Below are 27,904 nucleotides of genomic sequence, written 5' to 3' on the forward strand. Positions count from 1 at the left end.
AGTCATGTGCTATTTGCCCAACACCTAATAGAAAAACCACTGCCCCTAAAGAACTTGCTCCAAATAAAAGGCACAGCTGCTACTTTTATTTGTCACAGTATGCCAACTATGTAACTTGGTCTTTATAGTTACTTAGGAATAAAAATCTCTCTCTAAAAACAACCCATCAGACATTTTCATTATAAATTATATCACCTGCCAGGCATTCTTTTGGACGTACTTACACTCTTCCTTTTGTATAGGAAATTTCATTCTAAGATCTGGTTCCTAGAAATGAGGACCCAAAACTTGGGATTAGTGCTTTGAACCCAGTGTTAGAGAAGCACTGCCCCAGAGTGTGAGCCACTGCGTCTGATGGGGACCCCAACTGCTTCTCTTCCAGAAGAGGGGGTCTCTCACCACGCTGGCAAAAAGTCTAAAACATATTTACGTGGCGTATTCACACATATGCACAAATTCTTTACATAGTTGTAATTTCTGATCCCCTTATGATTTGACATTAACTAATAGGTGACATTTCCTATAATAATTTGTCCTAAGATCAGTTTCTTAGGAAACTTGGAGAATCTGATAAACACTATGGTTCCTTAGGAGTCTAAGGACTCCAATTTTAGAACTCCAGATATGGATAATTGTTGCAACTCAACAATAACACAAATTGTCAATTTATAGAAAAGAACATTTCAATCGCTAAAGTATACTTAAATTCAATAGAAAACTTAGAGGGGCTGAAACAGGATTTTTTTCAAGCTTTTACACATACACGTAATTAAATTCAGTAATGTATTCTTCCAGCAAATAATTTTAGATGTCTAAATACAATGCATACAAGGATTTGTGTGTGTATATATATATATATATATATATATATATATATATATATATATATATATATATTTTATTCCAGCTTTAAACTAGAAGGATCTATACAGTAATCTCAGGCCACTTCTACTACTTAATTTTACACATTTTTAATGCTTGGACTTTCATTTAATTTGGCTACTTTTCCCTAATCTCTTGTCACTTTTCCACTAAAAACAAGCTTTCCCAAACACTACTTTCCTTTTCACACAACTATTCAAATTTTCTCTACAGCTTCTTAAAAATCATGGCTCACATTTATTGAGTGTGCTATTTTCTAGGAACTACTATGAAGTGCTTCCACGTGGTAACACACTTACTCCTCCCAGAGACTGTTTCTGTGCTCCGACACCCAGGTTCTTCTCTGTTTCCCAGCTTCTTCTGCAGTTGGTTTGGCTGTGTGACTAGTTACAGCCAATGGAGTATCTGTGGTCACTGCCACTCTTGAGGGCCGAGTGATAAAATGTCAGTTGTGCTTTGCTGGTGGTCTTTTCCCCCACCACAGTCTACTACCTAAAAAAGTCAGGCTACATTGAAGTTATATGACACAGAGCCACAAAACTGGAGCAGCCTGAATTTCTGCGTGTGCTTAGATTAGACAGGCCAAACTCACATCTGATGTAATGTAAACAAAAAATAAACTACTGCATTAAACCATAAGATTTCTGAGTTTGTTGTTGTGTAGCATAACCTATGTTACCCTGATGAATACATTCTATGATATGGGTACTATTATGATGCCCAATTTACTGGTGAGAAACAGACATAGCAACATCAAGTAACTTGAGCAAGCAGATAGCTAGGAAGTGGTAGAACTAGATGTACACCTAGCAGTTTACTCACAAGATCTATGTATATACTCACTATGCTATGGTCCCTTCTCCATGACCACAGGATAAAAGACATATTTATCCTAGCATGCAAAACCCTTGAGAGTCTGGCAATAATATATCAGGAGAAACAGCAGAGCACAATGTTGAAATTCCAGGCTTCAGAACTCCGATCCCACCCCTGACATCGACTCACTTCATAACAGGGCAAATAACAAGGTATCTAAGCTGCAATAAATACATCTGTAAGATGAGAAAGATAAATACAGAAGCCAACTCAGATGCTGTGACGTGAAGTAATATGTACAGGTACCTAGTCTACTCTGACACACTCTAAGTGTAAGCACTTGATTTCTTATTTCTTTTCAATGTTTTTTCCCACTATACCCACTGCCCTGAAGAGACAGGCCTTCTAACAGAGCCCAATCGCGCCTTTCACATTCCCTCCATGTTTTGGATATTTCCTCCGTCAGAAGTGCGTTTTGTTTGTTTGTTTTAGTTTGATCTTCAACCTTACCAAACTTTTGAGGTTTAACTCAAAGTTTGTCTCTTCAACACAGGCAGTTTTTCCTGGTCACACTAAATTAAGGTAATATTTCCAAATTTCTAAAGCATATCTGTTGCCTACAATAATCATCTGACACTTATATTTTATTAGGTACTAAAATCCAAGAGCACAGACTCTGGAGCTAGACTGGGATTTGAATCCTGGCTCTTCTACTTGCTGGCTGTGGGAAACTGGGAGGTTATCTAGTCGTTTTTGTAACTCAGTTTCCTGAACTATAAAATGGGGACACTAGGTAGCTATTTCATTAGGCATATTGTGAGGATTAAATGAGAGCATTGCTGGGTGCAAAGTAAATGTTGTATCAGTATCTGCTATAGTTTTCATGGTTATCAATTTTTGCGTACATTTTCTATCTGTAACAAGGTTATAAAAATAGCCTGAAATCATGGGTTACATTGAATTTCCTTTATAATGTCCAACATGTTAGGCCACATGATATACACTAAATACTTGCTGATTGAATAAGAACCCATATATACTCTGGTTGGCCTAGTAAGAGAAAATCATGGATTTTTTTATGTTTACCATGTCCAGGAATTGTTCTCAACAAAATATGTGCATTATCCCATTCAAATCTAATGACTATCCCATAAGATAGGTGCTATTATTATCCTCATTTTACCAATGAAGATTCAGAGCCATAGAAAGTTACTTGGCCAGGATCACACAATATGGGGCAGAAGGAAGATGTCCATGTTTAAAAACAGTGATTTCCAAGTTTCAGTGCACAGTGAATTACCCAAAGGGCTTGTTAAAACACAGATTACTGGGAATCAGCCTCTAGTTTCTAATTCAGTGGGTCCAGACAGTGTGCAAGATTTTGCATTTCTAACAGGTTTCCAGGTGATGAAGCTGCTGGTTTGGGGAACACCTTTAAGAACCACAGCACTGGGTTACACTCTTCAATGCTACACAGCTTAAACTGCACTTGGAAACAGATGTTTCCAAACTAGAAGTTGACAAGTTCTGTCCTAAAACATGTGGAAACATACCAAGTTTCCCTAAAAAACAGTGTAACATTAGAAATTTATGTGGCAACTGAGCTTTCAGGAAAAAAGAAAGAAAAACAGATTTTCTGGAAAAGATGATAACTCTTCTGCGATACTCAAGCTGTCAATGAGTAGCAAAGCACACAGGTGTTTGACTTGGTGTAAAAATGCAGCTATCTTCTTAATCAAAAGCCAATGAACTAATTCAGGAAACCAATACGTCTAGAAAGACGATGTCAGAAGTTTTCAGCAGCCTCAGAGGGAGGGAACAGAGACTACTCCCTGATTCTCTTATCTTTTTCTACAGGCAGATTAAGTCAGATGTAGGAATTTTAAACATAATCAGATCACTGGTTCTATGTAAGATATATTCCTCTGAAGTCATCAGAAGAACAAGGGTCTTCACAGCTATGGCCACACATCACAGAAACCAAATCAGGGCAAAGAGTCAACTGCTTCTTCCCTAGGATCAGGGAAGAATTGAAACCTTTTTTTCAATTAATCATTTCTCCTTGTCTGTATTTTGTTCATAAATGTATTTTCATTACTTGATCAAATTGATAAGACTTGCTGACTTGATCCAAACTGAGGATCCTGAAACAGATTTTCCTACCTGACTTTTAGTAAATGTTTGCCTTTCTCTACATTTAGTGTGTTGCCAAACCCACCTTGCTAAATTAGGCTATAAGCCCTGGATTGTTTTGCCTTGATGTATCATTGACCTGATACAATACAAATGTCAAATGTACAATAAGTCATGTTAAAACATCTAACAGATGCATGCTGCAGGACATAAAGAGAGATAAGAGTTCAGGCCAGAATCATCACCAGGACCAGAAAACTCCAAAGTGGACATATGCAAAGTGTTTCAGTACCCTGGGATGATTCTAACCTGGCCCCAGTAAATGAGTAATGATCTGAGGATGTGTGAGAAAAACCACTTAAAGTCAAGGGAAAGAAGTGGAAAGCAAAAAGGCAGAAAAATTACAGGAACCCACAAGGAGATAAGAATAATTCTCATTAGCCAAAGTTGAAAGGGTACAAGATACACATAAGAGACATCAGGCAGAATACTCAGAAAATTGGTGTCTTAGTAGTGGGGCTAAATTAGTATTAGTCTAAAAATTCTTTGGGATGTCCATAACAGAACTTAAAAGCAAGCTTTGAAAGTGTCTCATTAATTCCAAGTAACTTAGCTGCTGCAAGTCAGAAGTAAAATAGATGTTATTTAAAGGAGAAAGAAACCAAATTAAGAAATCAACAATATGAAATTGTAAATGTCCAGAATACAACCAAAATTGTCCAGGTATCCAAGAAGCAGAAAAGTATGACCCAGAATCAGAAAAAAATAAAAAAAAGATAGACCTCAAAATGATAAAGATAATGAAACTAACTGACAAGGATGTTAAAACAGCTATTATAAATATTATCCATATGTTCAAGATAGTTCAGGAAAATATGAGCATGATTAGGAGAAAAATGTTACAAAATAAAGGAAACGTCTAGAAATGAAAATCACAATATCTGATCTGAACTGAAGCAGTCTAGATGGGATTAACAGGAGCACAGACACAAAAGAAGAAAATACCAGAGGACTTCAACGCACAGCAATAACTAGTTAAGACTGAAATATAGGCAGAAAAAAGAGCAGTAAATATAAGAACAGAGCAATAGTGACTTCTGGAATATATCAAGTGGTATAATACTGGTGAAGGTAGAGTCCTAGTAGGATGAGACAGAAAGGAGGCAGAAAAAATATTTGAAAAAATAATGGCCAAAATTTTTCTAAATACTATGGCAACTATAAATCCACTGTATCCAAGAGGTTCAGTCAATCCTAACAAGAGTACATCTGTATAAAACCACACCAAGGCACATTATAATCAAATTGCTGAAAACCACTGATAAAGACAACACCTTAAAAGAATCGAGAGACAGAGGAATGAAGAAAGAATGTCCAGAGATTTCTCATCAGAAACAATGAAGGCCATGAGAGAGCAGAGAGACGGTTTTAAAGTACTGGGAAAGAGAGAACCAACTGCAAAGGGGCATGAAGTAATTTTCTGAGGTGATAAAAATGTTCAATATCTTGACTATGGTGATTTTTACACAATATGTGTACTCATAAACAACACTGATTAAGTTTATCATATGTAAATTATCTAAAAAAATCTGATTACAAAAAAAGGTGAGGGTCAACTTGGAGAAAATAGTGTTAGCATAATATGAGATATTCAGATTAGAGAAACTTTTCTCAAAAGTAAAATTCATTTAAAAAAATCAGAAAATACTTTTCTTCATTTATATCTAGGTGCATTCCAAAGAGAGGCATGAATTCATATATGCTTATAGTGTCTACTTTAACAGACACTAAATTTCTCTTGTAGGAAAATAAAACAAAATCATCTTACTGGCAGAAAGGAAATAATTTTAAATAGCACGCTATGGGATCTAAATGACTCAAAAAGTAATTCCCCAAAAACCGCTTTTCTGTAAATATAAAACCTAAGTTAACATCATACTAAAATTGTCACATCATCAATGGTATGGATCAAACTGTCATTTCAAATTTGCATTAGTTCATATATGTATAAACAATTATTTTAGGCAGAAGATTTTCTTAAACTATTTTTACAAAACCATTGTTTCGAATAACTTTTAAATTATTTTTTAATTAATGTTTCCCAACCAATTAGTACACACAGAACAATTTTTATCAAATTACGTTCTCGGCAACTATAATAAAGTATGTACTTAGGGTACAACAATGCTTCTTTACCGCCAGTTTATTTCTTGAAGAAGTGGGTTTCCAGTGAGAGACAGTTCCTGGAGAGAAAAGCATGCCTCAAACCACATTATGGCACTTGTAAGATCTATAGGAAACAAATAATAAAAATTATTATGAATGGTATTACAGGTAAAGAAAAACAATCATAAATCAATGATCATTTTGTTTGTTGGTTAGCTTATTAAAGAAAAGCAATGAAACATTTATCCTATAGACGTATGATGATATGCCTTTAAAAGGAGGTCATATTTAGGACACAGACTCTGCCGTCAAAATACATATTTCTACCACTTAGCAGCTGTGTGAATTTATGCAAATCACACAACTGCTTGATGATTCAGTTTCAAATCTATCTCTTAGGGTGAGGATTAAATGAGATAATGTGTGTAAAACAGTTTGTGCCAGATTATAAACATAAAATCTATAAAAGTAAAATCAAAAGTAATTAAGACAGTGGTAAAACTGAACATAAACCTAAATAAATTACATTTTTACTTTCAAAAGTAAAAATAGTAGGTCAATCTAGGGTACATTACAGAGTAATTTATTCTGGAACTGCTCTCCCACAGAAAATGATCATAAAACTGGACAATATATATGAAGCACCTGTTTTTAAGCCGGACTCTGACAGAAGGGAAAAACACATGGTGAGCTGACAATCACAATGGCTTTCTGCCTAAAAGCATTGTACCACTTTAGAGTAAGAAAGTGGAGACCAAGCAAAAGAGGCTGTTTTGTCGAGTGAAGAGGCAAAGTTTAGACCTGAAACTGGAATTCATGGTGAAAAGTACTGAGAAGAAGCTGTGTGTGTATGCATTGTGGGGATGGAGCTGGGGAAGAAGTCTATGTGAGTATGTACCGCAGGTCCTTGGACAACTGCTAGGTGTTACACAGGCAGGGCAATACTCTGAAAAACCTAGCAGAGATAACCTGCTGTAGGGCTAAGAGCTGAATGATGACAGCAGAGTTCATGCATCAGTGAAAGACACTAGGGTTTCAGCCCTAGGAGTAAAGACAATGCCCTGGGGTAGGGGCATGCACTAAGAGTTGAAAAACAAAATGACTTGTCCTTGGAGAGAATTAAATTAAGGCTGACAAATGAAATTATCCATCAATTCTTTTTTAACTGTCTGTCAGAATTACACTTAACACCGTTTAAAAGGAAGACAACAGTCAGACTCAGTAAACCATTTTATGTACAATGTTCAACATACAGTTTAAAATTATTGGACATAAATAGAAATAGGCAAATATGACTCATTAAGAGAAAAGCAGTTAATAGGAACACATCCCAAAGTAGGCCAAATGTAAATCAATTTTGGACAAAGACACCACAAAGTCATTCCATGATGAAAACAGTTTGTTCAACAAATGTTGTGGGAACAACTAAATAACCATATTAAAAACTGAACTCATCCTCTACTTTATACTTCTCATAAAAACTAATTTGAGATGAATCATAGACCTAAAGGTAAAAACTAAAAGTATAAGATTTCCATAAGAAAGCAAGAAAGTGTAGAAAATCACCTTCTCAATCAGAAGGTTAAAAAATATTACAAAGGACACAAAGAGCAAAAACCATTAAAAAAAATAAGTTTCACCAGAATTTAAAGCTTCTGCTCATCTAAAGATATCATTAATAAAATAAATAGGTAAAAGAGGGTTGGGAGAAAACTTTTACAAAACATGTATCTGACAAAGAATTTCATCCAGAATATATAAAAAATTTATACAAATCAATAAGAGGCAAATGACCAAATTTATAAATGATCAGACACCTGAAAAGACACAAAAGAATAAACAGAAATTATCTATGCATGCAAAGAGGTTCAATAGCACTTTTCATCAGAAAAATGCAAACTAAAGCCATAATGAGATAACACAACGAAATACTACACACCTACAGAATGGAACTCTCATATATCACTGGTGGGGAAGTAAAACATTACAACTACTTTGGCAAACAGTTTTTTCAGTTTCTTATAAAGTTAAACATACACCTACTCTATTATCCAGCAATTACATTCTTACACATTTATTCAAAAGAACTGAAAACGTATATTTACAAAACTACTTACAGAGGAATTTCCCTAGGAACTTTATAATCATAGTAGCCCCAAACTGCAAACAATTAAAATACTGATCAACAGGAGAATAGCCAAATTGTGACATATACATACAATGGACTATGCTTCAGGAAAAAAAAAAAAAAGAACAGACTGCTGATACAAACAACTGATCAACTGATATAGTGGAATGTCACATGAATGCCAAGCAAAGAAACCTAGATTAAAAAAAAAACACATAGTTTGATCTCATTAATATCAAGATGTAGAACAGTCAAATTTAACCTACAATGATAAATTTAGAACTCCAATTGTCTGTATGAAGGGACTCACTTAAAAAGGGGATGTGGAAATTTAGGGGGAGGGACTATTTACCCAAATCAGTTCATCATTCTTTAATTTAATAAATTTTTAATGGATATCTCCTCTATACCTGTTAAAGGTCAACAAGTTAGACACGTTTGTTTACTTATCTTCATTAGGCTAGTCATTCATAGGTAAAAGCTACATAAATTTTAAATAAAAATAGAATTGTGACATTTTCCCAGGTTTACTAGAAGGAAGTAATATGATTTTAAAAGTAGAAAGAAATTTTTAATTGGATTATTTCACTATGCATTAGGAAGAGTTTAGGACACATGGCACCCTCATATGCCATCCTGGCATATTGACTATTTGGAGTTGAAGGCACTTAAAGAGGAGCAAATTAAAAAACACTATGACTTTCCTTCTTTTTCCTAAAAGCAGATTAAGTTCTCACGTGAAAGATGTTTGCACTATTCCAGAAGCAAAGAGACATTCTTATCACAAGGCCAGGAAATCTAGGCCAAGAGAAGTGTAAACAAACTTCTTAAACTAGCCTTTCTTTCCTAGTCACTCTTCCAACCAGTTAACTACATTAGCCCAAGGCCCTCTGCCTCATCATGTGCCTTTTCACAATTAACTACTCTTTGTTCAACTTGTTCAACTCCAACTGCTGCTTAGGGTCTTTATTCTTCGTAGGAGAACTCTCATATACATGTAAAAAAAAAAAGCAATTAAAACTGGTATTCTTTTCCTTTGTTTATTTGACTTATGTCAGTTTAATTCTTAGGCCTAGCCTGAGAAGGTAGAGAGAAATTTTTTCTCCTCTATACCTTATTGTATAAATATATTATTTGTAAATGCCATTAACGCATCTACCCAAAACAACTCCTTACCATATTTGGAACAGAAACTCAAAAGTCTATTACTTAAAAAACAATTACATACTATTATAAACTTACCAGAAAGACAGTTGTTGCTGACATCTAGTTTTCCCAAAGAAACAAAATGAAAAAGTGGTACGATTTTTGTCAAGCTGAAAATAAAAACAGAATTTACAAAAACTTTTAATGGAATGTTCTTAAGATTATCGATGTAACTATATAGTAATACATTTATAGAATATAATTATATAATGTTACAATCTATAAATTTGGCAGAAATATACAATTACATACAATTGCAATTGTACAAAAAATACTATTATAACATTTACTAATACTACTTATTAAAATACAGTAATTATACAATTCTAAGTATTTATTTTATAATGGAAGATTTATATTCATTTCTAAAGAGAAATTATCACAGAATCCCCGATTTCAATCATAAATATCATGAAGCTTAATGTGTACTTGATATTTAAATAAAAACAAGTGGGTTTTTTTTGCTGTTACTGTTTTGTCTTTGTATGTGGCCAAATTTACAAAGAACTCATATTTTCTATGTATTTTTTTCTGGCTCAAAACATAACAAACCATTAAGAGGTAAAGACACAAAAAATACTTTTTGACAATATGACTTATTAGAGTCACTAGTTTTGTTTTGTAATTTAAAAAAGGTTTTATTTACTAGATTGGAAGTATTATAAGTACTGTAAGTGTCTGAAGTTACACTGGGTTATTTTTAAATTGGAAATATGCATTTAAAGAACAATAATAGAAATGTTTTATATTGGTAGAATAGACTTAAATTTCGCAGAGACCTAAATGTAAGATAGAATAGGCAAATTTTAACACTTAAAGCTAATACTCATTATTAATGCAAGCATATTTAAATTCTAATACTATTGACCTTTTCTCCTACTTTTAAAAGTATCTTTCATTTTGTAAAATATAATTGTCATTAAGAACCAAATATGTTCAAATAAGGAACATATGTGATACTAAAATAATTCACAATATTAGAAATAAAATCTATGAAGGGAAAATTAACTTTATTTTAATTTGCACTTCCAACTAAGACATGTTTAAACTTAGTTTATAGCATAATATCATATTACCCTAGCTATTTGGAAATAAAAATTAAGTTAGCTCACCTATATCTTTAAACAAGACAACATTTCTTTGTATAAAATATATTCTCATCACAAATACAAGTCTTCTGGATGAATCAACCCTATAAATCACTCCTATAAAGGTTGAAGATCCATATATGTTCAAAATATGCTTCCACTAAAGGAGTATTCATGGTACAAAAAATATGCATTAACTTTCACTTCTTTTACTTTCTTGATCTTTATACTGTCCCTCCAATTGTCCTGACAGAGATTTTTATATCTTTATTTCTACCAACTCCTTGCCATGGTAAAAAAAAAAAAATTACTATTATTCTAAGATCAGAAGCTCACAGATTAATACTGTGACTGGAAGCCTCATGGCACAAAACTAACCCTTGTACTGACCTTGACTCCTCTTGTATTATCATGTTCTGCATCAGAAGGGAGACAGAAGATGCTACTGATGATAAAACAGACTAAACAATGAGTTTGGGAGATCTCTCTGAATGAAACCAATCCTAAGTACCATATTACTATTTATAATAGACCTATACAACACTACTTTCTGAAAACAATTTCCAGGAGAAAAAAAATCCAAGGTACTAAAGAAAAAAGTGATAAAATATTTGCTACTACATTTATATATACATTTCATTATTATATACATACTCCTTAACAGTAAAATTTACAGAAATGTCACATGTACACTGAAAAAGAAAGAAAAACTTAAAACTTTGTCAATACATAATTAGTGGATTTGAGTACTAATTTTACATTCTATATCATTATTACAAGAAATTTGAGTTCTTCAAGTGAAAAAAATAATTCTAATAAATGTTTTCATTATCAAGAAAATTCTTATTTCTTTTATACCTTTAATATTTTTCTAATACTAAATCTTTGCACTTCTACCAAAAGGATTTTAAAAGTTAATAGATAATGAGTTTTTCTGTTTTTCCAGAATATCTTATGTTTTTAACCACTAAGTTATATGGCAATATTTGGTATTTGGTATTTGGTAACATTTAGGTAATATAGACATTAAGTTAAAAAAAATAAGCTTTTAGAATTAAAAATAAAAACTCCCTTTGCAAAAATCAAAATAAGAAATATTTGGTTTGACTAAATATTTTTTACAACATTGAAATTTTACCTTTTCAGATAACCATGCTTTTAGAATTACACCCTTTTTTCTTTTTTGGAAATTTTTATCAAGAAAACTGGCTATTCATTCGCCTTTATGACTATTCATTAGGATGGTAGAAACCTAATAGTAGAATCGGTTTTCTTAAACCTCTAGAACTTTTCCTTTTTACTGACATTCTGTGTATATTTTTTCCAAGAAAATTCAAACCAGAAAGACAAAAGACATTAGCGAAAACCTAATACCATTTGACCTGGTCACATTAGCCCTGGGCATAAAAAAGATATAAATTTCAAAGACGACAGAAAGCAAAAGATTTGTACAATGAGCAGCCAGTGGCTAACAGTTTCCACTTTCTGCTCCTACTTAGAGTCTCACTGGAAGTAGAAAGGCTTATGAAGCTGGGGAGTCTTCCAGTTAGAACTCCGCTGAGAAAAACTTAAAACAGTCACATGTCCTAATGAAAATTTAAAACAGAAGTCAGGATGAAACAAGTATTTCAAACAATATGTACTAAGTATCACTCTTTATATGTATTTCATTTCTTGGGAAAAAAGCATATGGACGCATAATTTCTTCCTTGTGATGAAAATATCAAAAATTAAGAGAAAAATATATATAATTTAAAAGACATACCAACAACAAACCCAAATATCACATTTCTAAAATTCTTCTCCGTTTTGCAAAATATGTTGCTATTCATTTTCCTTTTAGATAATCATTAAAATCCCATAAAATAGGTAAGGTAGGTATTACTGCCCTTTTCACGTGTGAAAAAAATGAGGATCAGGTAATGAGAAAAGAGTTGCTTAATGTCAACTGACAGATCAGGTGTAGATTGAGAATTTAAACCCAGATCTGTTGACCCTGAATTTTACAGACCTAATATAGTTCTAAAAAAGTCAAAGCACATGTAAAAGCTTGATGTAAAATAAGCAATGTCTACAATTAATGGTATTAGCTTATTGTAAAAAGTCCCAAGGTTGAAGATTATTTTTCACTATTATTTTAGGAAATAATTTTTCTCCTCTATATGTCCATTTCTAGCAATCACGTTTCCCTGGTCTCTTTAGGTCTTATCCTTTCATCTTCTCAGAAGTGGCAGGAGGTTACTTGCACAAAGAGCTTTGAGAGACCCACAAAAATATATTCAAATATGCACAATATTATTGAAAAATTCAACATACCACATATTACACAATAATTTTACTACTGTCTTATATAGATAAGTTCAATAGATTATTTGATTTATTCCTAAGAGTTTTTTGATGGTAAGGACATATATTACTCAGTTTTGTATCCCCCATAATAGCAAACACCAACCACATCAATATTCAAATGTTATAAGGTTGAGCAAACAAAATTATTAAGAATTGTTTTGTTTAAGTATTCCAATTATTGTTATCAACTCTAAAAAAATTTAATACTGTGGTTTATAAAATTCCTAGTGATGTCAGATTGATATAAGTCACATCAGATTGATAAGGCAAAAGTCTAGCAGCTAGTATAAATTTTAATTTTTAAAATCAGACTATTTCTTTGATGATTTAAATTGTCCAAAGAAATAAAAGGCATTATTTCTCAAACAGTGTTCTTGATTTAAATATTTTCTAAATTCTTTAAATATTATTATATTCATCAATGTGGTTTAAGATCTATTTTTATAAAATATGCTAGATATGTCAATTACTGAGTAATTTATAAGCAATGTCCAAAGCATTGCTGAGTATTTCTATTGAAATCGTATTCCTTACCTGAAAAATATTGTGAAAAGATCCAATAAGTTTGTGATGGTTCACATTACTAAAACAGTATTATCTGACCATGCTGGTTTTGGAATAAATATCAATTTTCATATTTTAGATGTGATTAAAACAATTTGAGGGAATTTTAAAATATCAATTCAGTTTTTGATCTGTTAAATAGTGGAATAGTTTAATGGTGGAAGTTCAGTCTTCTGGGACGTGCATGCTCAAAGGATGAGCACCATTATGTCAGAGATTGAGAGAAAAATTTACATTTTATGGGGGGGTAATTGACAAACATATTAAAAGTGAGCTGTCCTTGTTCACTTGTTTTGCAAGAATTGTATAACTCAAAGAAGCAACTTCTTATTAAAGATGGTTCCTTTCCACTAGTCCATGTGCCTTTGGTGAACAAATTAATTATATTAGAGTGAAGAGGTCTCAATGATACATTACGAGGAGGGAGATATACACATATTGTGCTCCTGTTTCAGTTTTAGACAGTTATTCTCTGCAAAGATCCAGATGTCTGGTAGTTTCAAATGGATCTTTTGTGGCAGGTACCCATCTCAATTTAATGTTAATGTATTTTTTTAAGTGTTACTTTATATCCTGAGGGAAATCAAATGTAAATCAATCTTAGCAGTTACAAAAAGACATGTAAGTTGAGAGCAGATTAAAAATCATTCTTCCAGGACTTAATAAGTACCATTTGAGAGAATGAGGCATCCTTCTGAATTAAATTAACTACCTCCTGTATTTTCCAAGGACTGTACCTTTACAAATATAAACAAACCTGCCCTGAGAGATTTCCATAGTACATTTTTTAGAAGAAACAAAATAAGTAGGATAAATAACAAAATTCTACTGAAATTTGAGAGTATGTCAATACACTAATTATTTAATACTATAAAATTATATTTATAATTTAATGTACTAATTTATTGTGATGTAAGTTCACTGAATTACTGGAAAAAACCTAACAACTTTCCTACTAGTTATGAAGATCACACATTTACGTTAATCATTCACTGCATTTAAGCTTGATTAAGCAAAGTGCATTTTCACCTGTTTTGAGAAATAGTCAGGACTTGTAGTAAAGGCAGCCAATATGAAGAAAAAGCTTCCACAGTTGAAATGCTGTTATCATCCAAGTGTAATTCTCTTAGTAGAACATGATTCTCCAAGGATGGAAGCTATATTTAAATTTGGGTTATTAGCTTATATTAAGTAAAATATTTTTGTCATTTAACCACATTTAAAAATATAAAACTTACCAAAACTAACAACAGATGTATTCTGGTAAACTGCATATTATAATCAAAGTATAATATTATGAGCATTTTAGTATGAGTAAAATTTCTAATAATTGACTTCATAATTAGAACTTTAAAAAAAAATAAAAAGTACTTCAAACAAATTTTATATAAGTTTGGTCCCACTTATACATTGAATCATAACTAAAGAGATGATTTATTACATTTCAGTATTATAAAACACTATTAGATTTATCTATAAGATTATAACTATGTTGAACATTTTTAAAATAAAGTATATAATAGTTTAAGCTAGAAATTGAATACAGATTATAAGTAAAAAAGAACAAAATTTAACACAATTGCTTTTAAAATGTGTGGTTGGTATTTATCAAAAGAAAACTGTTGTGCTAGTCACAGAAATCAATTCAAAGCATTTACCTCACTTAGATAATTTCCCTGTAACTTCAGTATTTGGAGCAATCCACAGTTTTCAATGCCCTCAACTTCAGTAAGATGATTATGTGAGCAATCCAGGTATATAATGGTAGGCGTATCACAAAGCCCTTTCGTACTAATTAACTGATTGTGGTCCACAATTAGTTGCTGAAGATTTTTCAAAGATTCTAAGCCACCTGGAAGAAAAAATTTTCCAAGATCACTTGTATCACACATTCTTCCAGACACTAGAGTTTCAATTTTTTCTAAATAAGTGCATCTTTCTATTTATCAATATCAAGTGAGGACTTAGACCAGCTGAAAAATGTGTGTGTATAAAATGTATTATTATTTAAACTTGTACCTAAGAGGTATATTTTTGAATGACTTACTTATGTATCACTTCAAAAGTGAAGTTCAACAACCCATGAGAGATTCTAATCTGGTGACATTACCATGATTTCAAGCCTTAGATGTTGAGAAACATTTGAACATTTCTATTTCTAGGAATCTACTATACGGTAACACACACAACTATCAAGAAATACATACAGAGATTCCTTGCCATATTAATTTTAGAAAAGTTAAGGAGAAAAGTTAAATGTCTATTAGTAAGGGAATAGTTAAGTAAGTTATCAAGTATCTATAAAACGAAAATGTATAATCTTCAATATGAAGTAGTCTGATACAGAAGGATGCCCATGATATACTACTGTCTGTAAAACCTAAGTTGCAAACATAGGCTTTCAGCTAACGAGTGTAGCTGAATCTAAATCTGCACATCTACAATTGTATTGCATAGAATAAGGTCCGGGTTGATTCATAAGCATCTAGGAACAGTGGTTACCCCTGCAAAGTAAGAAAGAGAAAGGGTAAGCAGAGAGAGAAAGTTTCACTACTTACAATGCATTCATCTCTATTTTTAAAAAATTTAAATGAGAACATACTTCTTGTGTAATATTTTAAAACAATATATTTGCAGACAAAAGCAGAGAAAGTATTGAATAGAACTGTTATTCTGTATTTAATCCTGACCACCACCACCAAATGGTTGTTAAGTTGTAGAAAAAACTTGAGAAAACCTGATGCTGTCACCCGTCAAAAGGGTTTTGTTATGTAGTCAAAGTGGGGGACACTATACAGAGACAGGGAGGCAAAGCTTTAAAGTTGTACCTAAGAGATATACTTTTGAATGACTTAATTATATAATCACTTCAAAATTGAAGTTCAGCAACCCATTAGAGATTCCAATCTGGTGATATTCAGTGAAATGCTAAAAAAGAGACTTGGCAGGATCTCTAAAACACTGGCCTAACTGTAACAGTGAGGGAGGAAGGGGAGGACATGCATTTGTGTGTGTGTGTGTGTGTGTGTGTGTGTGTGTTGGCCTAATGAGAAAAAGAAAAGGAAATCATCTAAAAATATGTGAAACCGAGGTCTTCCAACAACCATGAGAAAGTGAGACTAAAAATAAATCTTTCAGCCTCATTGAGCCTTGAGATGATGGCAGTCCTGTTTGACAGCTTCACTGCAGCCTCGTGAGAGCCCTGAGCCTGAACAACCCAACTAAGCCAGTTCTAGATACCTGATCCACAGAAAACATGAGGTAATACATGTCTGTGGTTTAAACTGCTAAATGTGGGGGTACTTCTCTTCACAACAATATATAACTAATACAGTAAGAATTCTATTCTTAAGAAAACACAAGAAAGAAGAAAATATGTTGAAAATGCTTTGAGCTATGGAAGAACATTGAAAGAAACTTAACGTAACAAGAATTCAAAGACACTAAAACAAAAGATGTGGGTAAAGAAGTCGACCAAAATAACACCATGGCAGAACTAATAATTTAGGAAAAAAAAATTATACAGGACAGAGAACTAAAGACTGAATTGTTCAAAAAGAGAGAATCACATTGAGAGTAAAATGCAAAGCAGAAGATAAAAAGACATAGATTACACTAATTAAATAATAATAGAAATGACAGATAGACAAAGTCACAAAATATGGATCATCTATGATTGAAAAATGGAACCAGACCAAAAAAAGTTTTCAAATATATATATAGAGGAAAACTTTCCAGAAATGAAGGAATAATAATCTATGAAAATTGAAAAGGACACTATATTCCAAGAAAAACTTATGTGGGTTTATTCACAATCAGATATCTTGCTTAATTTATTGATCAAGGACAAAGAAAATGTTATTCAGGTATCTGGGGCAGAAATCAGTTATGAGGGAGAAAAATCAACTTAGCCTCCAGGTTAACCACAGCAAAAGACAATATCAAAATGCAAAGGAGCGATGTTCATGAAGTAGCAAGTGAAAATGTGACCTAACAACAGAATGCACAGCTGTATTTCAAGTATGAAGGCAACTGAGAGATATTCCTGAATGTGAAAGAATTCAGGGAATACAGCATCCATTAGCCCTTCTTTGAAAAATAAGATTAAAAAGAGTTAATGAACTATGTAGTACAAGCAGGCAAAAGATGAAAGAAGTAGTCTGTCAAAAAAAAAAAAAAGACTGGTACTGACCCATCTTCAAACAGATCTAATTTTCTATAGGATATATAGATGGAGTCATAAATCCTGATTTGATGTCATAAATCCTGATGTAAAAAACAAAAACGGTGAGGGGAAAAGAAGACTGGAAAAAGTGGAATTATCATGATTTATTCTATTTTCCTAAAGAGCAGTTAATATTGTCTAAAATTAATTAATCAAAAGTATACCTTTTATAAATTACTGAACAACAAATAAGATATTATGACTGACAAAATTGGAAGGAACAGATAGAATTGTAAGTGAGACAATTTTATTATTTTTAGCACAAGGAAGCCAATAGATAGTCTAAAATTTTGGAGTAAAAAGATTTTCATGTAATCTTCTGCCACAATGTTTAACAATGCTTTCATGAGTCTTTAAATACGTCCCATCTTAGTAAGTTGTTTGTAGGGAAGTTGATTGAAAATGAATGTTTTAACCCGTAATTCACATGTACATGATTATTGATCACTATAAGATTCTTTTATAATACTTCAGCATATTTCAACAATTGCTTACTCTAGAAATCATTGTACTTCAATGTACTAAATCCTAGTTGATGTTCCATTTCAGTAGTGATAAAGTTTCGGCTGCATCAACTCAAAAGCAGTACTAAAAAGTTAACTGTTACTTTACTATTAGAATGTAAAACATATGCCTAGTGCACATCTCTTTATGTATACTCTAGTTATCACAGGTATTATTAAACGTTCTCTGATGTTTAATTAAACTTTAACTACCTAAATCTTTAAACTTTACACTAAGTACATTTATCTACATAAGAACAGTAGGTTCCAATGTTCATTCAAGTGATTCCTTATTTAGATAATTTTTTCATAGAATATGCCTCCCTCATAAAGGAGGACATTTTGTTTATCATTTTACATTTGTTATTCCTCAGTTTTTAACTTCTACTCAGATGTTAGCTATGTTTATTACAGTTTTATTTTCTTAATAGTGATATGTGACAGTTTTTTCTTACTTCTTGAAATAGCAAGCATGAAGTATCTTCTATGTTAACATGTATAAATCGTTTATATTCTCCACATTTTTACTACAAATATGAAAATGTTTTTCCAAAAATAGCTTTACTTGTAACACAGAACTCGATGAGACTTGTTCTACAAGTCCCAGCACTATGTTGTGTCCTCATGGAAACAGAAAAATGACATATATAATCTCTGCCCAAGTATCTCTTACCTGATAAATTCAACTAGAATTTTTAAAAAATTATGACATGTAAAAAACATTCACAACTTATTGTCAAGTGAACAAAGTAAATTACAAAACAGTATGACTGTAGTGATTTTTAAAATGGATAGAAAACAATCTGGAAAGCTCACCAATACTGGTTATATCTGGATAGTGGGATTATTATGCATTATTATTTTATCATGTTACATTATAACTTATAGACAATAATCATATATTGATTTATAGATTAGATTAAAAGTTACTTAGGAAGAAACAAAAAATTTCATTCCCAGAAATTTCTGGTCGGACAGTGTGCTCATCTTTACCTCTGAAAATAACCAAAACCGGTCATTAACATTTTTTTTAATGTTTCAAGTGAGCTATTAAGAAAGCAAAAAAGTCTCAGTCTAAAATCTAAATAGATACGGTAGGCAAAGAAAAGCAAGCAGAACAGTAAAGCCAGTTTGCTGTGTTAGAAGACTTGCTAAATGTGATGAAAATGAAGATCAATATAACCTCACAGTTTGAGGAGACAAAACTTAAAATTCACCAATAGTAGGCAAGTGTAACAAACGATTCTACATAAACTTGGACCCCAATCAGCTATACCTAACCAGAAGACAGGAAATTAAACTGCCTATCTCAAATCTCAGTATTCAGTAAGAGGAGAAAAAAAATCCTCCCTCTAAAATAATAAACACAAGCTGACTCTCTCATAGGTTTGTAACTCAAAGTTACTCTCATGGTGATGAGGAAACTTCCACTACAAATGTAGCACAAGTGTTCTAGATTGTTTGTGTCCCTCGGCATCTGAAAAATTTCTAAATAATAAACTTTAATCTCATAATTAGGAATAATCACAAAGCTTAAGTTCCAAGGGAAAGACGGGTGACCAAAAAAATCACAAGAGATACACAAAGAAATAATACATCACAAGTAAGAGCAGAAATAACAAATTCCAGAAAAACCAGACCCACATGAAAATTAAGATTCATTGAAATTAAAAAGTCAGTGACCAGGATTAACAGCAAGTTAGAATTTGTCAACTGGAATATAGATACATAGAAATTATCTAGAGGCAGCAGAGAGAGAGAGAAAGAATATAGGAAATAATGAGGCAAGAGTCAGAAGATGTAATATATATCTAGTGTATGTACATTTAGAAGGAGAGAACAAAATGAGGAAGAAAAAACTTTTGAAGAGGTAATGTTGACAAATAGATAAAATTTAAAAGTGTAAATTATATATTCAATAATTGCATCAAACCCCAAGCGGGATGAATTAAAAAGAAATCCATGCCTAGACACATCAGAGTAAAAATTCATAACAATGAACAGCAATGACAAGAAAAAATCCTTAAAAGAGACACAGATAATGCCCTCAAAGTTTCATGTAGTTAACAGACAACTGACTTCTGAATAGCAACAGTGAAAGTAAAAAAGTAGTGGAATGATATTTACAAATTGCTGAAAGAGAATAAACTTTAATTTAGAATTCTATATACACCCAGTTAAATTATGATTCAACTATGAATGTTAAGTAAAGGCATTTCCAGAAAAACTAAATCTGGTAGAGTTTTCCATCAACTAGTTCTTGTACTTGAGGAAACTTTAAAGGATCTATATCAGGAAGAAGAAAAATGATCCAAGATCTTAAATGAAAAATAATAAAGGGCATAAAAGAAATAAATATGGGAAAACATGGTCAAACTTTGTATAAAACAACCATAATGTAGTCCTTGAAGTTAAATAAAAATACATTTAAAATCCTGAACAACAAACACATATAAGTCAGGCAAGTTGAGGTAAAGATACCAATTAATGAGATAAACTGAGTGTATTTTAAAATTTCTGTGGTGACCTCTTAATTAATAAAGTATATAACTACCAAAGGAATTGAGAAGAAAAGACAAAACGAGAGGGAACATACCAAACAACTCAAAAGAAGACAAGACAGGAGAAGGGGGAAAAACGGAAAATGTAGCGTAGGCTTCCTGTTTACAGTAATGATGGATAAGGCAATGAGAAACATTCTTTTGTTAATAACTAAAAAAAAAAAATGACAAAATATAAACATACCTGCTGAAGGCATTTAAGAACTAAACTGGTATCACAGAATAAGCGGATTAATTTCCAGAAGAAATGAGGTGAGCACATCATTCAGGGTATCTATTAATTCTGAGAAAGGAAAGCCTGCAGCACTAGAGGGTCAAAATCCGGGCTGCAGCGCTCTCTTCAGAGAAGGAGGACCAACGAATCTCTACCTTACTGTCAGTTGGGACCTCCTCATGCTACACATGAATCCAAATACAGAATGGCTCCCCAGGTACTGAAGCCCAGCTTTAAATAAATGAATTATGAATATATATGAATTTAGCTGCAAAGAGATTGCTAATGCTTGTAGCTTTAAACAGTAAAGACCTCAAGAGGAAAATAACAACAAAATAGCCTCAAATTTATTCTACAGCTTTGTTTTTCTTCGTATTTTCTGACTGTAGAAATAACAAAAAACTAAGCAAGGAGATAATCATGTCAATAGAAATCAAGAAAAACCACACACAACAGACACTATCCATGGGAATCCAGACAATGGAGTTATCACACACATGCTAACAAAACTTTGGTGAACACATTAAGGAAAATTAAAATTAAAAACTTACATATTAGATACTATAAAAATGTGAACTGGATGCTTAATAAAAGAAGCACATAGAAATTCTAAACCTGAAAATCTAGAACTACAAACAAGATTTTCTTGGATGGACTCACATTAGACATAGCTGAAAAGAGAATTAGTGAACTGTAATTTGAGTGGCAAGGTAACATCCAGAATGACCTACAGAGATGCAAAAGAATTGTAAAGAATTATACAAGGATAATTATAAGCATATCAGAGGATTATAGAATATAGAGGGAATCTATATATATTTATATGTATCTCTGTATAAAGAAATGATAGCTCAGAATTTTTCAACACTGAAGAAGGACACCACGCCACTGATTTAAGAGGCACAATGGATGCAAATAGGGTGAATATTAAGGTAACCACAATAGGAATATCAGAGTAAACTGATGAAAACAATGGACAAAAAAAAAATCTTAAAAGGGGAAAAAGAAAATTATCTTCCAAGGATCAATGATTAGGTTGATGCACATCAACCCAGGCAAGGAAGGCTACAATAAATTAAAAATACATTCACAGTGCAGGAAATGCATGTCAAATGGCAAGTCTTTATCCCAAAATATATACACACATGTGTATATATGTGTGTGTGTATGCAAATTCTCCTGGTGAAAGAATACCATACACGAAAAGCAGAATAAAGATCAATGGAAAGGTTTAAAAAGTGGGTGAATACAAATGATATTGACTTTATAAAATAATAATGTCTTAAGGCATTCAGAACATACACATGCATGAAGTTGAAGTTTTCTAAGACCCTCCCGTTGCCTTGAAAAACAGAGGAAAGTGCCAAATAAATTCAGATTTGGTAAATCAAGAAGGCATGATCACTACCTGTAGTAAACCAAAAGAAGAGTAAAATAATATATAAATAGTAATAGAGTAGAAAAGAAAAATGGAATAGTCTCAAATCTCAACCAAACCAAAAGGCATGAAAAGAGAAAAAAAACAGAAAGGACAAACAAATAGAAATAAATTGTAAGACAGTAGATTTAAACTCAAGTATATCAGTAATTGCACTTCATTACCGATTACACTTAATTATTAGGGACTAAAATTTACAAATCAAAGCTAAAATTTGTCCGGCAGCCTAAATAAAACAATAACAAAAACAACAAATTTTTATGTTACATTAAAAATGCCAAAAATGGAACTTGCAGAAATAATGTTAAGTAAAAGGATAGAAAAAGATGGATTATGTAAACACCAAACCAGAAATTCTCAATGTGTAGGCCAGAGCCTTCCTCCAGGGACATTTTTAAAGGTTCCATGGAGTCAAAACTATTTTCATAATAATTCTGAGAGGTTATTTGCCTTTTTCACTCCCATTTGCTCAGGAACACATAGTGCAGTTTTCCAGAGGCTACATGAGGTGTGATATTGTAGCAAATTGAATACAGAAGGATATAGGGAAATCCAGCTGTCTTGTGTTAAGCTAGACATTAAAGAGATTTGCAAATATGTGTAACAATGACCCTCCTCTCACTGTATCATTTTGTTTGTAAAATAGTTATTATTTCTAAAACTGCTGTGAATGCAAAGGCTCTATTATCCTAAACTTGGAATGAATGAATGAATGAATAAATCCCCCAAAATTCTCAGTTTTTTCCCAATTTAGTAAATATTGATAGACATAATCCACATAGATGAAAGCTGTCTGAGGGAGACCCTCAAGGATTTTTAAGTGTTAAAAGGGTCCTGAGTCCAAAAGAAAGTTGATTTGGTTATGTCAGACACAAAAGAATAAGGCAGAAAGCTTTAACACAGATGAAAAAGGATATCTAAAAATGATAAAATTGGTCAATTCAACAGAAACAGTTGTCAATTTATGTACACCAAATGGCATAGGCTCAAAAATATTTACAGCAGAAAAGGAACAACTGTAATAATGAAAGTCTACAATCTACAATCATGCTAGTCCCATGTACAACTTTTTCTCCATGACTGGCTAATGTGACCAGTGCCCCACTGGATCAGCAGGCAGTATGGCCTGGTGAAAAATGAACAGGCTCCAAGGCAGGCAGTCCTGAATCTCAATAACATGTGCCTGCTCAGAAAACAGGTATGTGAATATAAGCAAGTTACTTAAATTCTCTGATCCTTTGTTCCTTTATTTGTGGAGTGGGGGTGATTTCACATTATTGAGAGGACTAAAAATAGTATTTTAAAGTAGCATGCACATGTCGGGTACTAAAATTGATAGTTATTATTGTTTCCTAACAATTATCCTCAAATAAAAGCAGGGAGTTAAAAAACTGTAACTGTAGTGACCAAATAAGACTTCAAAGAGATACGTGAGAGCTAAACCTTGAAGAAGGAATAGGATATTAATAATACACACTCAGAAAAGTCTATACACAATTGATTCAACAGTCATTTGATCCAGGCAATGCATTGAATCAAAAGGGGGAATCTGGATGTGAAGGAAGTTAGAATAAATTGCCCCCTTTCACTTTTAATCTTAGAAATTCTCTGCTGTCAAATGAAGGATGAGAACTGAGCAAAACAGACTTAGAGCAAGCTTGATATTAGGGTATCTTTACTTCCTCAACACCTCTAAGAAAATGAATCTCTCTCAGGCAAAATTTCTGATATATCTTCTACTCCCCATCCAAAACAAAACAAGTTAACAGCCACAAACATATTCATGAGTCTCCTTCAAAGGACTTACATGCAATAAATAAAATCATAAAGGACTGCTTAAATATTTTTGAGTTTACTGCTTCAATATATTCTTTATTAGATCTTTAAAATTTTTCTAGGTCTCACAAAATAAAATTGAAGCCAAGTATGCTTATCCCTCAAAGGGCATTGCCCATGGCAAAATTAGCATTTGGCTATACTTGCCTCAAATATCTATTTCAAAGAATTCTTCCCTCAGAAATGAGCCAGTGGTCTAATAAAACATTCCTGCCACAGGGGGAAAAAAAACTCCTGTAAGGAACAGCAAAGCTAAAGATGTTCAATTAGGCTGGAGGTTTTCACTAAATAAGTGTTTGGTGAAGCTCTACCTCCTTCAGCTGTTCAGTGATTGCTATGTTTGACCGTTACATACAATTATGTTGAGTTATGTTTGAGATTTTCAATTTCAATGCAAAAGTCCTTCAGGATCATGCACGTTGTGTGGAAACAAGAATACTGAACAGGGATCAGGAAACCTGGATTCTAGCCCCATCTCTGCCAGGAGTTAGATGAAAACTATGTGAGTCTGTTTTTCCATCTGTAAACTAAGACGCCTAGCCTGGCAGACCTGCCAAATCCCTTTCAGCTTTGTACCAGGCATTGTTGCATTTCAAAACTAAAGAGTAAGCTAGCACCATCTAGTGGAATCCAAAGAATTCACTAAGTATATAATGAAAAATATTTCCACAAGCAAAATATCCATAGCTTTATTTTAACTTCATTATTTTTTTCTAATGCTCCAATGACAACATTTTGTAGCAAGAATTAATCCAGGCACATTTTCCCTATGAGCCATGACACAGTAATCAAGTCTATGTGAAAATGTTGAATTATTTCAATATCTTTTATACTAGTGTCACTTTTCCATAAAGCAGAATTATCTGAAAATTAAAACAGCAGGAAAAAAAAAACCCTCCTAGTATCTTCATCTATTTACAATGATATATTGTAGGAATGTGTTACCTGAAAATTTATAAATTAACAATTTATGTAAATTGCTGACAAAGAAACCATGTTTCCAGATTAAAGTTTTCCTAAAATAGCAGAGACAGAAGGTTTATGAGTAAGGAAACAAAAATAATTATTTGCTCTTATACATTAACATCATACTTATTTTCATTTTTACCCAATAAACAATAAAGGAAATACAGGGATTTACTCCTATTCTCTTTCTCTCTCTATAAATACCTATCACTAGGATAATTTCAGTGAAAGTCAGGACGGTCATTTATTTCATTTATTGCTGCATCCAAGGCAATATTCCACTGCTGTGTTCTAGTGCCTGGAAAAGTACTTACATATAGTCGGTGCTCAGTACATTTGCCCACTAAAATTTATTAATGAATAAACCTTAAAAAATCATTTTTTCCAGCATAAAGAGTTGTAAAATGGTATAACAAAATGGTAGTAATCTTAAATATTAAAAGTGTATTTATGAGAGACAGAGTAGAATGACACAATTAAAAAATTAGGTACTAGGGTAGACTTCTGAGTTTCATATCCTGGTTCTATCATTTACTAACTGTATGATTTTAGACATAAACTTTCTGTGTTTATGTTTTCTCATGTGGAAAAAAAGATTTAATAGTAACTAACTCATAATACTCACGTGAAAAACAAATGAGTAAATATGTATAAAGCACATAAAACAAATACCTGGTGGTAAAAAAGTTATCTATTACTACTTATATTATACTAAGTTGTATTTTTTCTGTAACTAAAATTTATAAAACACTTTGGTCATAAAGCATGAATTTGAAAAATTAATTTAGTTTCAAAATGTTCCTGCTAGAAAGACAATAAAATCCAACATATTTTGGGAGAAACAAAGAAACTAGATAATAAATTATGAATCACCTATTTTTCTTTTGCTTTGGCTATTCATTAAAATACGAAATCAAAATATGAAAGGTTTCCCAAAGACCAGTTTTACAAACGTCAACGACCACTGTGGCAATATTCATTCAAGAAATGTTTTTTCTACATTACTTGTAGAGAACAAAATGTCTTATCAATTTTGCCTAAAATTTACTTATAGGAAATTTCAGGCAAAAAAGAAGCATGAAATATAATGATGATAACAAACACTAAAATTTAAACTGCAATCTACCCAAATTAAACTGAGTTACAAAAGACAAAGATTCATGTAACTTCAAGGGAAAAAAACAAAACATTTAAAATTTAAAAGTATAATAAAATCTCTTTTCTGATAAAATATAACCATCTTTAAAATCATCAACCTAAAGTGAACTTAATGAACTTAAATTATTTTGTGCATTCAAAATATGCAAGTATAACTCCAGATCAAGTGAAAAACACTCTATAATGAAAAACTTGCTACCCAAATAGAACCAATTATAGAAAATAATATAAAAACATACCAAGTATTATTTAAATTACCACAAAATTTGTATGATCATATTTAACCAATAAAATAATTATTTTTGCTACATTTGACCAGAAAATAATCTGTACCTCAATATGTAATATATCTTAAAGATATCATTTTGAATTACATTTTAATTTTATATTTCAGTTATGATTATTTAGTAATAATTTTTAAAAATCTCTTTCCATAGTCACAGCACACAATATGTTCAAACTTTAAAGCTTTAAATATATTATTAACTTCATAACTTTCAATTTATAGAATTAAATTTTAAACTATTACTCTAAAATAGTGTATTTCACATTGTGTTTCTATTTCTACAATTGTTTAATTACATTGGAAAACATTCAGTAAAAATGATTTCAAATGAATTCTCTTAAAGAGAGTGAAAGAGTTGCTATTTTCATTCATTTAAATGCAAAGAAAGTCAAATAATAAAAATATGCATTAATGTTTTCTGATAAAGAGTAATCAGAACTAACATTACATATTAACTACTGCAGTAACTACAGCTTAGTAAGAATTAGGAACAAGTTAAACTTGAAACTACAAATGCAGAACACACAGTATTGCTTCCAATTTTATTTCACCTCCTTAAGAAATATTATAGTGTGGAATAGTGACTTACTAACTTACAAACACAAATCTATCTTTGTGCCCCTTCATAAGAGTTCTTAGAATCAATATATCATTGAAAGACAAAATCTATGCTTTTCAGTTAGCTCAACCAGAATCTCCATAAGCAGTTCCTGAAGATGAAAAACAGACTCCAACTGGTCTTCAGAAAATCTACTTTCTCATGTATACTCTCCTCACACTCAATAAATACAGTGTTTTCATTGTACCCAACAGACAGCAAAGATGTCTTTTACCTTGTTTGCTCTGTACTACAAAGATACCCCAGATACATCAATTAATACTATGGCAGTTTTCACATAAATCTTACAGATATCCTATCCCAGGAAATCCACTGGCTACAAAAAATCCCATACAGCACTGCTGGCAATGAAAATGAAGTGAATGGGAGTTTAAGCATTTCTTCTCACAAGAAGCCTTTTTCTTTTTTTTAAGCTTGCTTCAGTGTGTGCCAATATAGTAACATACATTATCAGTGTACTAGCTTTCATTCCAACAACAACAAATTTATTTCTGCATGTATTTTAAATTAAAATTTTAAAATAAAAAATTTGTATCAAAAGTCATCAGTTTGGGACACTCCCACATGCAGCACAGGCACACAAGCAAATCAGCATATTAAAGAACATTATAGATTATATTTTTAAATTGTGCCTTGAAGTGTTTGTAAAACAAAAGGTTGTTTTGTAAAAACAACCAAACTTTTCTCGTAATAAAAAAAAAAAAGAGATGATGGTGACTGCTTAGATCCAACTCTCCCCAAACCTCCTCCAGAAATTCATAAAAAG

The 27,904-nt window shown here is 32.1% G+C and overlaps 1 protein-coding gene across 9 annotated transcripts in view; it reads right to left on the bottom strand.

Moving 5' to 3' along the window:
- The window catches only part of LRRIQ1 (leucine rich repeats and IQ motif containing 1), a 178,788-nt gene that overhangs the window by 119,445 nt on the left and 31,439 nt on the right, over positions 1–27,904 (bottom strand). For all 9 annotated transcript variants that reach the window (XR_012078573.1, XR_012078574.1, XM_072973310.1 and 6 more), the window contains exons 11-14: positions 14,991–15,184; positions 14,362–14,489; positions 9,368–9,441; positions 6,028–6,121 (exon numbers count right to left, since the gene is read on the bottom strand). Coding sequence is in view for 7 of the 9 variants with exons in the window: in XM_072973310.1 (XP_072829411.1) it covers positions 6,028–6,121; positions 9,368–9,441; positions 14,362–14,489; positions 14,991–15,184 (490 nt within the window). In the remaining 2 variants the exon portion in view is untranslated. The remainder of the gene's footprint in view (positions 1–6,027; positions 6,122–9,367; positions 9,442–14,361; positions 14,490–14,990; positions 15,185–27,904) is intronic.

Source organism: Vicugna pacos, chromosome 12 (genome assembly GCF_048564905.1).
Source record: "Vicugna pacos chromosome 12, VicPac4, whole genome shotgun sequence".
NCBI lineage: Eukaryota > Metazoa > Chordata > Mammalia > Artiodactyla > Camelidae > Vicugna > Vicugna pacos.